General features: G+C 47.0%; 1 protein-coding gene across 2 annotated transcripts in view; it reads right to left on the bottom strand.

The window, feature by feature from the left end:
* The window catches only part of DCBLD2 (discoidin, CUB and LCCL domain containing 2), an 80,883-nt gene extending 66,975 nt beyond the window's left edge, over positions 1 to 13,908 (bottom strand). Inside the window, exon 1 of one of the 2 annotated variants that reach the window (XM_070582105.1) lies at positions 13,425 to 13,908. In XM_070582105.1, the coding sequence (XP_070438206.1) occupies positions 13,425 to 13,593 (169 nt within the window). In that variant the 5' untranslated portion in view covers positions 13,594 to 13,908. The remainder of the gene's footprint in view (positions 1 to 13,424) is intronic. The other variant, XM_070582107.1, reaches the window with a different exon arrangement.
* Between the last annotated feature and the right edge of the window lie 2,178 nt (positions 13,909 to 16,086).

Raw genomic sequence — 16,086 nt, 5'->3', positions numbered from 1 at the left:
CTGCTAATACCAATGTCAAAGAGAATACTGCCTATATTTTCTTCTAGCAGTTTTATGGTTTTGGGTCTTACATTCAAGTCTTTAATCCATTTTGGGTTAACTTTTGTGCATGGTGTAAGACAATGATCTACTTTCATTCTTTTGCATGTGGCTATTCAGTTTTCCCAGCACCATTTGTTGAAGAGACTTTCCTTTCTCCATTGTATGTTCTTGGCTACTTTGTCAAAGATTAGCTGTCCATAGATGTGTGGTTTTATTTCTGGACTTTCAATTCTGTTCCACTGATCTGTGTGTCTGCTTTTGTGCCACTGCCATGCTGTTTGGATCACTATGGCTCTGTAGCTCATCTGAAGTCAGGGATGGTGATGCCTCCAGCTTTGTTCTTTTTCTCAGGATTGCTTTGACAATTTGGGGTCTTTTGCTGTTCCATATAAATTTTAGGATTCTTTGTTCTAGTTCCATGGAGACTGTCATTGGGATTGCACTGAGTCTAGAGATTGCTTTAGGTAATATGGACATTTTAACCATGTTTTTATGCTTCCAATCCATGAGCATGGAATATCTTTCCATTTCTTTGTCTTCTTCAATTTCTTTCAATAATGTCTTATAGTTTTAAGCATATAGGCCTTTGACCTCTTTGGTTAAATTTATTCCTAGATATTTCACTCTTTTTGTTGAGATTATAAATGGGACTGCATTCTTGACTTCTCTTTCTGCTAGTGAATGAATCTCTTTCTAACAGAAAGATAAATACATGCCCATAAAATGATAGTATTTTCTCCTTCAAAAGAGCTATTTATAATCACCTTTTGGAATAGCTGAATACTTACACAGAAAACTGTATTAAAAGTGACACTGCTGCGTTTTAACCTCAATATGGATATGGATGGCCGTAAGAGAATTTCCTATTATCTTGATTTATTATTTTAAGAACAGTGCAGTGCTGCTCTCACTTACTAAAACAAACCACAGCTTTAGAAGACTGTGAAGAAAGACTTAACATAGTATCTAGCAAGAAATAGTTGCAAAATAACTTTATTAATTGAATGGATAGGAAACTGTACATTAATCTGTGGAAAAAGTAATTTTAAACTAGTCTCAAAACTAACTTTAATGAAGGAACAAATGTTTACCTAGATTCTGATGACAATACTTCGTATCCTTTGCTGATAAAGAAGTTTTATTCTCAAATCCGCACTAGCATTGTTACTTAGTCTACTTTTAAAGGTCAATACGAGCAATCTGCTTCCTACACGACTCTCTCTCAGATAAAGTTTAATGCTGATTAAAGCAAAGCTCTATCTTCACACCAGCTTTCACTCCACGCTCAAGAGCCAGGCTTCGCAGCCCAATAATACACCACCACACAAGGGCACCATGAAACAGCCATGAATTTTACACCATACACCCACCCATCTGCAAATATCAAACTTAGAATGTGATACAACTCAGAGGAAAAAAAATAACCGCCAACTTCCCCTGAAACTACCATGAAAATACCTTGAATATCTCTGCTGGATATCATCTAAATTTTAAAAATAGGGATATAAAACCTCCACTGTGAGAATAAATGAACTGTAATATAAATAACTTTTGAACAATCATTAATATTTTTCCTCAGAGAGAAAAACAACTACCCTGAGACAGAGTTTCTAACATTATGAAACCAGTCTGAAATGTTCTCTTACTACAGAAAAGACGAAAACGTGCTTTCTGGAAGTGTTTCAGTCTTTAAAAGTAGCCGCTGAATAAACAAAATAACTTAAAATGTAAATGCATTTCTTTAGTAAATGGAAACTCAGGCAGCTTTTTCAGCACTTGGAAGTGTTGATGGATTCTACAAAGTCACAATTTCCCACCCACAGCTGAATTCGCAGCTGAATTCCTGACTCAGCAGATCCTCCCATTTAGGTATCCCCGCAGGCTATTATTTAACTTAAGGCTGTCATTTTAAAACGAATTTTACAAAAAGAGGACAAGCAGAGTGTTAGAAGTAATTTTTAGATGTCTTTATGCTCATATTTATGTTTGATTTTCAGTAAACACAGAAAATGTTTCTTGCCCTTTCCTCTATAAAGCATAATTTCTATAAAAGTTAACAAAATAAATACTAACTGATGAAAAACAGGACTTCTGTGTGCACGCTGATGAAGAAAACAATAAAAATGGAGCTTTTTCAGTATCTCGTGTAGGGGGAGGGCATGAACAGTCCACGAGTAACGTGCCAAGAATGTTCTAAAGTATGTGATGGCGTTCAGAGCTTGCTCCTCTCGCAAACGAGATGGGACGCACCAGAAGCCAAAGTTAGAGCGGGTCATGTTCACTGACCCTCTGTCACACGGACACGGACTGTCTCACGTTTCCAGGACTGTGGGGCCAGTTCAACCCGACCAGGTAAACAGCGCAGCCGGCCTGGCCAAACCCCTACGGCCGTGGTCAGAAGATTCCAGCCCAGAAGGAGGGCCAGGCTCACACATCCTCACCAGGCCAGCAGCCTTCAAATGTTTCCTGTTAGTCAAAGTAAGAAACCCCTTTACATTGAGACCCTCCTCACTGCTGCACACACACTCCTGACCCACGAAGGCCCCGCAGGCTGAGAAACACTGTCCTGGGCATCCAGGGGGCAAACAGTGACTCCCAGATCAAAGAAGACCTCGTCCTCACTCTACCCCCTAATTAGAAAATACGCTTCCAGTTTATTTTTACAGTTCTTACAAGTAAAGCCTATTCTACACCAAAAGGCTTAAAATATGACAAATTTAAAAGTAAAACTAGGGGCCGGCCCGGTGGCACAGCAGTTAAGTTGGCACGTTCGCTTCTCGGTGGCCCGGGGTTCACCAGTTCGGATCCCGGGTGCGGACATGGCACCGCTTGGCAAGCCATGCTGTGGTAGGCGTCCCACACATAAAGTAGAGGAAGATGGGCACGATGTTAGCTCAGGGCCAGGCTTCCTCAGCAAAAAGAGGAGGACTGGCAATAGTCCTCAAAAAAAAAAAAAAGTAAAACTAAAATTGAGAATATTCAGGAGACATTTTTGATTGTCACAATTGGAGGGGCGGGTGCTCCTGGCACCTAGCAGGTAGAGGCCAGAAATGCTGCTAACCCTCTCACAAAGCACAGCCAGCCCGGGATAGAGAATGGCCCGTCCTAAATGCCAGCAGGGAGGGGCTGGAAGCACTGACACATGGCGAAGCCAGGGCGTCTCAGACAGAAGACCGGGTGACTTCCTCTGACCCAAAGGGTAGCGCTCCTCCTACTAGCTGAAGGGCAACCCAGGGGACAGCTGCCCCCAAGGTCAGCAGCTATACCAAAGAATGTCATGATTCCACTTCCCGATTTTTAAAACAAGTAAACAGAATGCTTTATTTTTCTTTACATTATAGGAAAAAAAGGTACTTTTTAGTGTACAGCCCTCGAATAATTGCTTTTCTGGATCAGGAGCTCTTAACATGAGTTTAAGAAAGGGTATAATAGGGTCAGGAGCAAGAGTCTCTGAGCTCTCTGCTTAACTCTGGGCACTGGAAGGAATAAGGATCTGCACCATGCCACACCACCTACCATCCCTCACTTTCTCAAGGCAGAACTGACAAGGAAGGCCTAACTACTACCGGAAAACAACTTTCAAAACGGTATCACAGGACCAGTCCGCAGCCTCTCATCGACAACTCCAACACCACCAGCTCCCTCCTTCTCCAACCGCATCCGCACCGTCACCGCCGCTTCCCTCTCCTCCCACACGGTCTCCACCGGACCAGAACCAACCGCGTCCGCACCATCACTGCCGCTTCCCCTCTCCTCCTCCCACACGGTCTCCACCGGACCAGAACGAACCGCATCCGCACCATCACCGCCGCTTCCCCTCTCCTCCTCCCACACGGTCTCCACCGGACCAGAACCAACCGCGTCCGCACCATCACTGCCGCTTCCCCCTCTCCTCCTCCCACACGGTCTCCACCGGACCAGAACCAACCGCGTCCGCACCATCACTGCCGCTTCCCCTCTCCTCCTCCCACACGGTCTCCACCGGACCAGAACCAACCGCGTCCGCACCATCACTGCCGCTTCCCCCTCTCCTCCTCCCACACGGTCTCCACCGGACCAGAACCAACCGCGTCCGCACCATCACCGCCGCTTCCCCCTCTCCTCCTCCCACACGGTCTCCACCGGACCAGAACCAACCGCGTCCGCACCATCACCGCCGCTTCCCCCTCTCCTCCTCCCACACGGTCTCCACCGGACCAGAACGAACCGCATCCGCACCATCACCGCCGCTTCCCCCTCTCCTCCCACACGGTCTCCACCGGACCAGAACGAACCACAGAGGGCAGAGGCCTGTTAATGTAATTTTAATTTTATTTCAGTGGAGAAAAAACACTGGAATTTGCTCCGACTGCTCCTCTGCTTGGCTGCAGATGTACTGGGGGGATTACTCACAGTACATGTGTTCACTTCCTCAGCAGGGTGTAAAGGTCACATGTGCTAAGCCAGATACAAATTTTGATACTGTTCCAGGAAAATTACTGAATAATTTTTTTACTACTTATCCCTAGAGAAAACAGAAGAACATTAAACATATTTAAATCACAATGAACTAACACAACAAAGAACACACGCTCACTTTAGGCTGCTCTCAACTCCACATCAAGTGTGTGTTTTTGGATAAATATGTGCTTGTGACACTGATTACATGTGACCCTCCAGCCACCCCATATTTTAGTCACCTTACCACTAAGAAGCAATATAAATTATGGTAATTATTGAGTTTTACTAATACGAACACTGTGTGACTTCTGAAAATACTTTAACAACAGCAAACGCCAATGCAGGAAGCTTGCACAAATATGCCGAAAATGCAGAGCAACGCAACTTCCATTACAATTGTCGTACACTATGGGAGGTTTATACTTTTCCAGTGAGGTTCCACGGACTGGTTCTATCACTGCAGACTGGTGACTCTGATTCTACTTCCTAATTTCTGGTACCTGTGACTGTACTGTCATTTGGAAAGAGTCTCTGCAGATGTAATCAAGTTAAGATGAGGTTACACTGGATCAGTGTAGACCCCAACCCATGACTGGTGTCTTTATACGAGGAGGAAAATGTAGACACAGACACAGACACAAGGAGACCACCAGTAACTACAGAGGCAGAGATGGGGATGATGCAAAGGAATCCCGCAGGCAGCAACCGCCAGAAGCTAGCAGGTGGCAAGAAGGATCCTGCCCTGCTGGCTTTGGAGAGAGCGTGGCCCTGCCGATGCCCTAACATCAGAATTCTAGCCTCTGGAACTGTGAGACCACCAGTTTCTGTCATTTCAAGCCAGCTAAGACTGTGGCACTCTTACAGCAGCCCTAGCTCTGCAGTGAAACGATCACCAGAGCGGCCAGTTTCCGAGTGCCGAAAGTCGCCGGCTCCCTCGCCAGCTGTGGCCTTCCCCAGCAGTGGGCATCGCCGGCCCTTCCCTCCTTCACTCATGCCTCCCTCCCTCCTTCAAACTCTCCTGCTCCATCTGAGTTCTTTTGACTCTCTAACTGCAACTTGTCCGGCCTCTGGGCTGCTTATCTTCCCACTACCGCCTGCTGGCGGGCTGCTCCTCCGAGCTCCTCCCCACCTCGTCCCCTACTGGGCAACCTCGCCAACGCCAGAATTTCAGCTGCTGCCGAAATGGAGAAAGCACCACAGCGCTTCAAACTCAACGCATCCCAGGCATTCAGGGAACACCTTCCACGTGCCAGGCACTGTACCAGGTGCTAGGCATAACAATAAAAATGACAGACGAGGCCCCTGTCCTTAGAGAGGGCACAATATAGTGGGTAAGACAGACGCAGCAAGTAATTTCAGGGGTGACAAGGACCGCAGGGGAGTACCAGGGGCTTTAGGGGGTGTGTGGGTATGTATGTGTGTGTGTGTGCGTGTGTGTGTGTGTGTGTGTGTGTGTGCAGAATGAATAGCAGTTAACTAGGCAGAAATCCTAGTGATTGAGGGAGGTGGAGAACAGAGAAAAGAGGAGGATTCCAGAAAGAAAAAAATGAGTAGCATTTGATTGACTCTCTGCTCTCTCAAATTCAACTGGCCATTAAGTTTTGTACTTTCCATCTCCTTAGCGTCTTTGACCCTGGTCCCTCTGAACAGTGCAGGCCCCTGCAACAGCAGCTCTCCAGCAGGCGGCCCCACTTCCTCTCCTTCCTCCCCCTGCTGTCCACACTGCTGCCAGGGTTCCTCAAACACCAGCTGGGTCACGCAGAGCCCTCATGGAAAACTCCTTCAACTGCTTCCCGCTGATGACACAATAAAACCCAAACTCTTCAGCACAGACACAAAGCCCATTATAACCTGGCCCCCAACTCTCTTTCTGGTTTCATCTCCGAACTTTTCCCACAACCTCCTGGTGACTCCCCACCTGCTCCACGCTCTCCTCTGTGCCACTGCACGTGCTATTCCACTCTGCAAAAGTAATGTCCTTCCTTGTCATTCCACCCAGCAAACACCTACTCAATGTTACCTCCTTTGGGAAACCTTTCTGAAGCCCTGGTCTTTCCCTCCATTTCCATTATCAAAATCCCTTTCCTTACTTATATGCTTAATCACGGATATGTCAGTTTACAGCACGAGGCGGTAAAACAGCCAGGCAGGCAGAGCATTCTCCTCGCCTCCGCAGGCCTCCATGCAGACACAACGCAGTCTCAGTGCACACTGCTGAATTTAGAAAATAACAACCCCAGACGAGCCCGGGGCAGGCACCCGGCTGGCGAGCGACAGAGAGAAAGTGCCTGGGCTGCAGAGTCCAACAGACGTGACTTAAGTCCTAGCCCTGCCCCCTCTGGGACCCTGGGCACTTAACCTCTACAAGCCTCCAGACCCTCACTGCACATGGGGACAACATCACCCATGGGCCAAAGTAATCGTGAGGGTTCAGGAAGAACTATGTAAGACATAGGGACTCTTCATAAAGGTGAACACACTTCCTGCCTCTGTCCTTCTAGCCGCTCCCTTAGCCTTCTGGAAACCGCCCTGCACTTTCTCAACAGTTTCCATATGACCTCATGCCCCCTGGTTAGTGGACTGGTCCAGGGCTGGGTACTGACTCACACTGGGCCAACATGAGGCCAGCTCACCCTTCCCTCCAATTTCTGGACCTTGCACATTAGGGAAAATCCCAGAATCTCTCCAGGGTGGAAGCTGCAAGCCTTGAGGATTGCCAGCAGCCATGCATCCTTCCACGCAGAGGAAACCAGCCCGAAGCAAGAGCAAGACGAAGTGGAGTCCTCAGTGCCTGAGTCCAGGCACACGCCCGCTTTCCCCCTGGCTCAGGTGGGTTCAGCTCTTACAAAGACTCCCCGGTTACCTCGGAATGCTCCTGACACTTTTCCCTTCCACTTTAGGCAGATCTGGATCTCTGTTCCCTATGACTTCAAGAGCCCTAAAGAAAAACCCTCTTCCTCCACCCAGGAAACAAAAGGTCTGTCTCACACTCAGACCCAGACAGTTAGCTTCTAGGAGATGGCTTCCAGAGTAACCAGAAACGAGGGCCTGCCAGGAGAGACAACCCAGGAACCTGAAAATGCTGAGGTGGCGATCAGAGAAAACAGAAACATATCAACAGGCAGGAAGCGGGAGGTCAAAGGCACAAAGGGAGCGGGAGAGAAAGCGGAGGTCAAAGGGACGGGTGAAACCAGCACTGAGGTCGGGTGAAACCAGCACTGAGGTCGGGTGGTGGGAGGCCACGCAAGGAGGCCTCCTGTGGACAGCCACGCCTGCCGTCAGGCTCCTCCATCGCAGGTCTGCCCCTCCCTGGGCTGGGGTGCAGCGTCCCGAAACAGTATTGGGATGGGGTAACGGGCAGGAGGGAAAAGCATTGTGTCTAGGCAGAAAGGAAATGTGAAAATGGAGATTTTAGTTGCAGAGTAAAGAGAAATGACATTTTCATTCACATATCGATTCACTTATTGAACAAAACTTACCAACTATCCAAACAGACCTGATCCCAGCCCTCGTGGGTTACATATTTAAAAATGTTCACAGTGGTCAGTGGATCCCAGAAGTTGGTGTGGCCAGTACCTCCATCCAGGAGTGTCTGACTCCAAAGTCTCCTGCTTTCAAAGTCCACTGAAGTAAAACACAGTGATGACAAAGCTCTCGGGTTCTTCAGAGTAAACCCAAACCCAAGCAAAACAAAGCCAAACGTCCAACGGTTTAAACGGCAGTTTCAGTAGAGCAGGAGCTAGACTGCAAGGGTGAGCAAAATTTGCTGCGTGCGACACCGAGAAGGGTACCGCAGAATCTACTGCTGAGAAAGCCCGCCACCGAGAAAAGCAGAGATTTAGGACACCTGGAAGCAAACAGCTGAAAAGAAAGACCTATGAGAGCCAGTGGTGTTTTCAGCTCGTTTCCAGGTAGAGTGAGAACGGCCAGCGGAGGCTGCCTGGTGGAGCAGCGTCCTGCACACATGGCAGAGACGGTGTCAGGAGAAGGAAGGGGGCAGGAGGCAGGCAGACCGCAGGGATGAGGAGCAGGGCAGGAGACAAAGCAGCTCCGTGACAAGGCTGGGTAGTCACAACCTGCTGCTGGGCAGGAACCCCCACCCGAGATTCCATTAACAGCCCTCATTTGTGGTGGATCCAATCCTCACAGCCACACGACTTCATCCAGGAACTCCGAGCTATCCAGAACCAGGGAAAGCAGAGGATATAGATACAATAAAAGAAAGAAGAAAAAAGAAAAAAAAGTTCTCTTTGTGATGAGAACTCAGGATTGACTCAACAACTTTCCTACCTAGCACACAGAAGGGTCAGCTATGGTCATCCTGTGGATGCCCCATCCCCGGTGCTTATTCATCTATAACTGGACATTTGTTCATCTGACCCCCTTCTTCCAGCATTTGGTGTTGACTGCAGACTTGCATGTGTCCCACTCAGCAGAAGCTGTGCAGGGACCCCCCGGCGCACTCTCCTTAGCAGTTGAGGGAGCTTGCCCCTTGGGGTCTTCCCCCTAATTCAAGTAGCTACTCAAAGCTTCTCTTCCAACTAGATACCCTTCAGAGTGCAGGCTGGCCTAGTAGGTGTTGCTTTAGCTGCCTTTTAAGACCACCCCATTTCTCACCCGCTCAATGGACACTGACATTCATTAAATGCTAGTTTATCTGAATATCTATATTTTCCATCCTCATGAATTATATTTAGTCCACATAATGATCCAGACAATTAGCATGACATATGTTTCTCAGCTAATATTTTGAACAGAAATGCTTTCTCAAAGATCCTATCCTAAATGAAGAATTTAATGAATTGGAATAAATAATCTAATAACAGTTGTGAGCAAAATAGTCATTACTTCATAAGTAATGAATTATTTATGTGATGAATGAAAATGTGATGAATTATTACATTTTGAAATTTTGGTCTTGCTGTATTTTGTAAGCATGCTTATGTGGGCTAAATTAGCCTGCAAATGAATTTTAACATGGTATGTCCACAGAACATAATACAGCAGTATTAAAATACAACCACATAAGATTACATGAGTGTGTGAATACGGAATTGTAAGGAATATAAAAATTCTAAGTTGACAGATTGGGGATAGAACTGTGGATAATTATTTAAGTTTTTGGGTTTGAGTTACAATCAGTGTTATCTGTACAACATTTTAAAAAATACAGTGCGAAGGCCATAAGGTTGTTATAAAGTAAATCGAATCCATGAGCCACAAGAAAAACTGCCAAGTGGTCTCACTTCATACTTCAACGAGCACGTGTAGCAAATATCACTCTCTCTCGGGAGCTTTTCCTAATCCTCCTAATTTTATGTCATCATTCTACATCCTTCCAACTAATCTAGAGCTGGAAGCAGAACCTGTCCGCAAGCATTCAATGAACACCCACATTACCACCCAACCCGCACGGCCCAGGTTCACGCTGTCAAGGATAGTCCTCCGCTAAAAGCCACCTCCATGTAAACCCAGCCTTTCCTCCTCATCTGTGATCCAAGTATTTCTCGGAAATTAATTAGTTCATCTGTCATTTATTTCTAGGACTGGTACTTTCACTTATCCCAACTGCACTATTTTAAGATTTTTTTACGTTTAGCTCCTAGAATGAAGCTCAGATGTTCAAATAGAATTTTTAGCTATCTCCTTTTTCTGCTGCTTCTAATCTCCATTGTGCAAAATTAAGCAGAAATACAGCAGAAAAAGGATGCTTTGATTTTTGCCTCTGAAGAAAACTACATGTAAGAGCCCTAATGTTTTATCACACCAAGAAAAGACAAGCAAAAATTCTAAGTTAACCTAATATCAATACCAGAAATAATTACAGACACTCTTGGCTGAGAGAGACGTGCTTTTCACTTCTGTCAACTCACAAATATTGTTCAAAAAATATTTCCCTGCATCACAAGCAAATAAAGGTATTACTTGACAGAACATACATTTTTTTCACACATTAGTTCCAAATATAGAATTGAATAATTCTTTTTAAGAAAGAATCTGATTTGTTCCATAGATTTACTAAATCAGCAAAGAAAAATCAATACTTTCATAAACATTTCATATTAATAGGCATGAACAAATCAGTCATCATAAATTTTTAAAATTAATTCCCCGATATTTAACCACATTCAAATAATATTCTAAGCCAGAAGGGAGGCAGGCCCTCCATGACGCAGATGAGGAGGCTGAGCTCTCAGAGCAGGTGACACAAGCCCAACAGTCACGATGTAAACCGAGACATAAATTCATTCACAGGAGACTCCCAACTTCCTATGAAGTAAATTTATTACATAGCAAATATGCAATCAGCATCATAAGTTTCTCCAATGTAAGTTTTTAGAAGACATCCATTTTACAGAAGAAAATGCTTTCAATAAAAAATTTTGAAGATGAACTTAATATAAAATTTAGAACTCAAAAACACACAAATATAAGCTGTATCTAAAACACCATCATAGCAAAATAGATGTGAATAAATAGAATCTATTTATAAATATATTAATGAAATGAGATTGGTCAAAGTGCATCTCTGCTGTGAAAGGTTCCCAAGTTTTCAGACCAAAGATAAACTTTATTCTGAGCCAAATAAAAAGCAAAACTACTCTGTCAGCAGGAAATCTGCTGAGGAACTCCTATGTATGGCATTAACGAGAATGAGGGTAATACCTTCTGCTACTTCAAAACGACATCTGAAAGATTACAAAAAAAATCCTGAAGCAGAGTTCTATCTCAACATACACATTAAAGGCATTTCCACCTAGACTAGCAGAGGAAAAACAATCTACACAACACAAAACACTGTAGCACGGCTTATTTTTTCTGACTATATGCAAATTGCAGAAAATCTGGAAAAGCATAAAGAACAAATTACAAGTCTACCAACAAAAGACACCTGTAGTCATTTTACCACTGCTTCCTTCCAGTATTCTTCCTGACTTCTCACAAAGTGAAACCTCTGGCTCGCACCTTACCATCGCAACATGCAGCCCTTCCTGTTAGTGAAAATTCTCCAGGCGCCTTACAGCACTGCTGCTCATTCTGAAGTCAGCCCTCGTTCCAGCTCAGAGAGGGAGTCCCAGCGGACCCCGAAGCCCCTCTGTCAGACTAGGGAGACTCCGGTTTAGAAGCAATTCCACCACAGACTACGTCAGGGTTCTTCAGGTAAAGCAGAATCTTTAACAATTAGGAGGAATTGGAATTCCACACAATTCCTGAGTTTTCAGGTGATGTATACCTGGCTCGCCCTTCCTTCGTCAATTTAGTAAGCTCAAGATTAACAATGATAAGTAGTTACACCTGTACTAGGGTTTTCTCTTTGCAAAACTCCTCCGTACCATCATTCCACTTTCATTAAGCTATGAAATAGGTATGTATTCTCATATCATGGATGTAGAAAACTGAAGTACAAAGAAATTAAATGACTTAACAAAATTTACCCAATCAACTTAGAAAAACTGGAAATCAAGTCTTGTAAATTACTGACATCATTTCTTTTTGTGTTAATCTACATTGATGTTTGTGTGAGATGACACTGTGAAAGAGAAACATATGTTAAAATGCTCTGGTAAAACCCGAAATTAAACCTTAAAAAAAAAATAAGGTAATGCTGCATCTTTAATTAGACCCAGCTTAAGAAGTGCTAAAAACAAGGCAATCGTCTCATCTGGGGGGAGTCATCCAACTGATTCCATACTGTTCAAAGATTTTTTTTAACATGACATCAACACTTTCAGATCTAAAAATACGCAAAACAGGGTATTCTGCTTGTGTGGTTACATTCCTTTCTGTATCAAGGCATCTTATATTTTTTGTGTCTCAATTTCCTTACATTTGAAATGGGATAAATAACAATATCTATCTCACCTGGCTGTGGTGAGGATTGAGTGAGTTAAGACACACACACCACTTAGTAGTGTGCCTGCCACAAAGTAAGATAATCCAGCTAAAACTCAATGCTTGGCATCTAAATTTTAAGTAACACTGCAGAAATGTGCCTGGATCTAACAGGTCAGTTTACCAAACGCATTTTTTCCTTACATAGAAAGATCCTATTTCCACATCCTTGTCAAAGTTTCAGCTTCTTCATACCGACAGGCTTGGGGCCAGGATTCCATCTTTTAGTGAAAACCATGAGAGCAACTTAAGCTGGACATAAACGAGGAGATCAATTTTGAAAAGTCCTCCCAGCAATAAGTAACAACCCAATCCTTATCCTTCTCACTGCAGTAAAGTGGGAAAGCAATGTAAAATGTGTTCATTAACTGATGCCAAACTGATTCAAAAACTGCGGTTCGCTGCCTGAAAGAGAGTACCAAAAAGGGGGGGGAAAATCAGCCCTGCATTCTCTTTCCATTATGGTGATTATTCAATAAACAGTTGTGCTGGCTTCTGGAATAGGTTTTTCAAAGACTGTAGATGGAAAAAAAGTTTTGTCACTTTCTGGAAGGGGTGAACGCTCCTTCTGGGCAACAGCACCCAGTGTCTGACCGGGCAATCTAGACCAGCATCCTGAGCAACAGGCAAGGATCATAAAGGACCCCTCCTGAATGCAAGGCTCAGAGACACCCAGAATCAGTCTCGTTAGCTTCTGAACGGATGGTAACTACCGCCACTTGCCTTTAAACGGGTTTAAGATGCTATTCAACGACCTTATCTTTCTCTTCTGTCCATAGATCCATTTGGCTTAACTTCAGGGGTCACATCTCCAAAACTTTTTTGCTCCCGAAGATTTTCCCCAGAAGAAGAATTCAATAACCAAAAAGGAGGCTTTCATTGCAGGGTCTCCCTTCTCTCTTTTCGGGAAAATGAAGGGCCTTGCCAAAAAGTAACGCCGCGCCAACCTGGGGGCCAACAGGCAGAGCCCACCCTCGCCGCTCCAGCCCGCGCATCCCTCCCCGCGCATCCCGGCCGCGCCCAGCGCCCCGCGCCCCGCGCGCGCTCACCTTGCTGCGCCCCGGCGTCGTCGAGCAGCAGGAGCAGGAGGAGCAGAGGCATGGGGAAGGAGGAGGAGCAGTGGCGAGGGCGGGCGCGGGGCCGGGAGGCGGGGGACGCGGCCCGGGCTCCGCGACGGTGCGGGCGGCGCCCGGCTCTCACCGCCGCCCGGCTCGCCATCGCGGCGGCCGGCAGCCCGCCTGCATAGTGCGGGCGCCCCGGGCCGCTGCACCGGGCGAGGCGGCGGCGGGGGCGGCGCGGGACCCTCCGCTCGCTCGGCGTTCGCCGCCCCCTCCCTCCCTCGTGCCGTCCCTCGCTCCCCGCCCCGGGAACCCGGACGGAGCGCGGGCCGGGCAGCGAGGGGCGGTGCTCGGGCCCGGAGAGCAGCTGCGGCGGAGCTGGGGAGCCTCCCGCGCCGCGTGCCTCGGCCCGACCCCGCCGCGCTCGCCAGCCGCCCGCTCCCTCGCGCTCCCTCTCGCTCCCTCTCGCGCGCTGGCCACGCCCCCTTGTCCCGCCACGGCCAATCCGCGGTCGCCCCTGGCCCCGCGTTGCCCAATCAACACGCTCTCCCCTCGGTCGACCCGTCAGCGCCCGGCCCACTCCTGGGGCGCCCCGCCCCCCGTCCCTCTCCTCCAATCCGCGCGGCCTCGGGAAGCGTCCCACCCGCCTCCTCCAATCCTGGCCCGCCCCCGCGCTCGGGCCCCCGCCCCCGCCCCCGCCCGCCCGGGCGCTGTTATTGTTGGGACCGCTGCCCGAGCCGCTCCCGCGGGGCCGGCCGCCCGCCTGCCCTGCTCGATGACTTCCGGCCTCCCCCCCATCCCGCTCCCCCTCCATCCCACCGGCCCTCTCCCCGCTGGCTCCTCCCCGCCGCGCATCAGGCCACTGGAAGGGGTGGGGAGCCGTGGTCCCGGATGGTTTCAGCCGGGGCTGCGTGTTGGGGACCTTTCTTTTAAAAATAGCGGAGCGTGTTTTTTATTAAAAGTACAGCTAGTTGATGCAGCAACTCCGAGTTGCAATAACAGATACAGTGTTCGATTTAAAAAATATGTTTTTCCTGTTTCCTGTGCCTTATCCTATATTTACTATATTGGAGAAACAAAAAAATGAATATAACAAGATCCATGTCCTCAAGGCGGTTAAACCCCACATCCTAACGTTCATAAAGCCGTTCCACCGGGAGTTGTTGCTTGCTATCTACCCGCAAACCCTATGCGAAGAGGCGTGGGATTTGCAGCCAGAATACAGAACTCTTCTAAAATCTAGTGTTGGGACAGAGATGGAGATACATCATGATAGTCAGAATAAAACAAATGGTAGGTAGAGTCAAAAGCAATTTGATGGAGACTGTAAGGGGATGGAGTGACAAAAAGAACTGGTCTTTGAGAAAGAGGAATCCACAGGACTAGGTGGTGATTGGTTTTAGAGAGGAGAGAGGTACCATCCTGGACGATTTTCACATGGCCCCTAAGAGGAGGATGGTGTCATTAACAAATACAGGAAACTGAAAAGTTGGAGCAGGTTGTTTGGGCAAAGAGCTAATTTTGGCCATACTGAATTTGCGATGCTCACTCAGCTAGCATGTGAAGCTGTGTAACAGCAGGTGGGCATGTATGTATAGAGCTCAGGCTGAGGAGTGCCTTGAAGTGATGGGCGAAGTCATGAGTGCATGTGATATTCAAAGCCGTGGAAGAAATTGATGTCCTCAAAAGAAAATCTGAGAGCTGGAAAGGACTTTGGAGGTCGTGTTTTTTGACTCTGCAGACCCCTCAGGCATTAAACCCTTCTACCAGACGTATTCAATAAGCATTTATTGGATGCCTTTTAAACTCTACCGTGCATTAGGCCTGATGTAGGCAGTGGGTGTGAAAAGCTCCATCCGAGGAGCCTACATGCTGGTGAGGGAGGCAACCATGTAATCCAACCCACTGCTATCAGTGCCATGTTGAAAGTATGGAACTGGTGCCGCAGTACCACAGGGGAAGGGGTTCAAGGAACCCATCATGGCGCATACGAAACTCCAGGTGGGTCTTGAATGAGAGGACAAAGTGAGAAAGGTGATGTGAGGCCAGAGGCAAAATAGGCTGGACCACAGGGGCCATATTTAATGGTGTCGGGGGAGCTGAATGGGGCTAACTATGGCTCACTTAATAGGAACTGAAGACTAGTCTGCAACAGTGGGTAGGGACAAGATCTAAGACAGGCTAAGGAGTCAGGATTTTATTTTGTAACTCTGAGAAACAACTCAAGGGTTCTAAGAAAGTGACATTATCAGATTTTTATTTTAGAAAACTCGACTAGACAGGAGAGTGAGGTATGGATTGGAGTAAGGACAAGACCAGAAACCAGGAGAGCCGGTCTGGAGACTGCTCCAGTGATGGGTGTCATTTCAGGGAGTGACAAGGAGTCTCAACTACAGTAGCAGCGGGTTCGGAAGCGGGAGACTGACTGGAGGAATCTTTATGAACTAAACACAGTGACTGATTAGGTGCGTGGAGTATGGGGAAGATGCTCAGGTTTCTACGTGGAAGCTGTGCCTTTCACAAAGAGAGAGAATACGAGAAGGGGAACTGGTCTGCTTGGGTGAGAAAGTAGAAGACCAGATCATAAGTTCATTGTTGGGCACATCGAACATGATGTGCTAATGTAGCAAGCAGTTGGTTCTGTACTAATGGA

Source organism: Equus przewalskii, chromosome 18 (genome assembly GCF_037783145.1).
Source record: "Equus przewalskii isolate Varuska chromosome 18, EquPr2, whole genome shotgun sequence".
In the NCBI taxonomy this organism is placed as follows: Eukaryota; Metazoa; Chordata; class Mammalia; order Perissodactyla; family Equidae; genus Equus; species Equus przewalskii.
The sequence above is the reverse complement of the archived record's forward strand: the minus strand, read 5'-3'. Positions and strand labels throughout refer to the sequence as shown.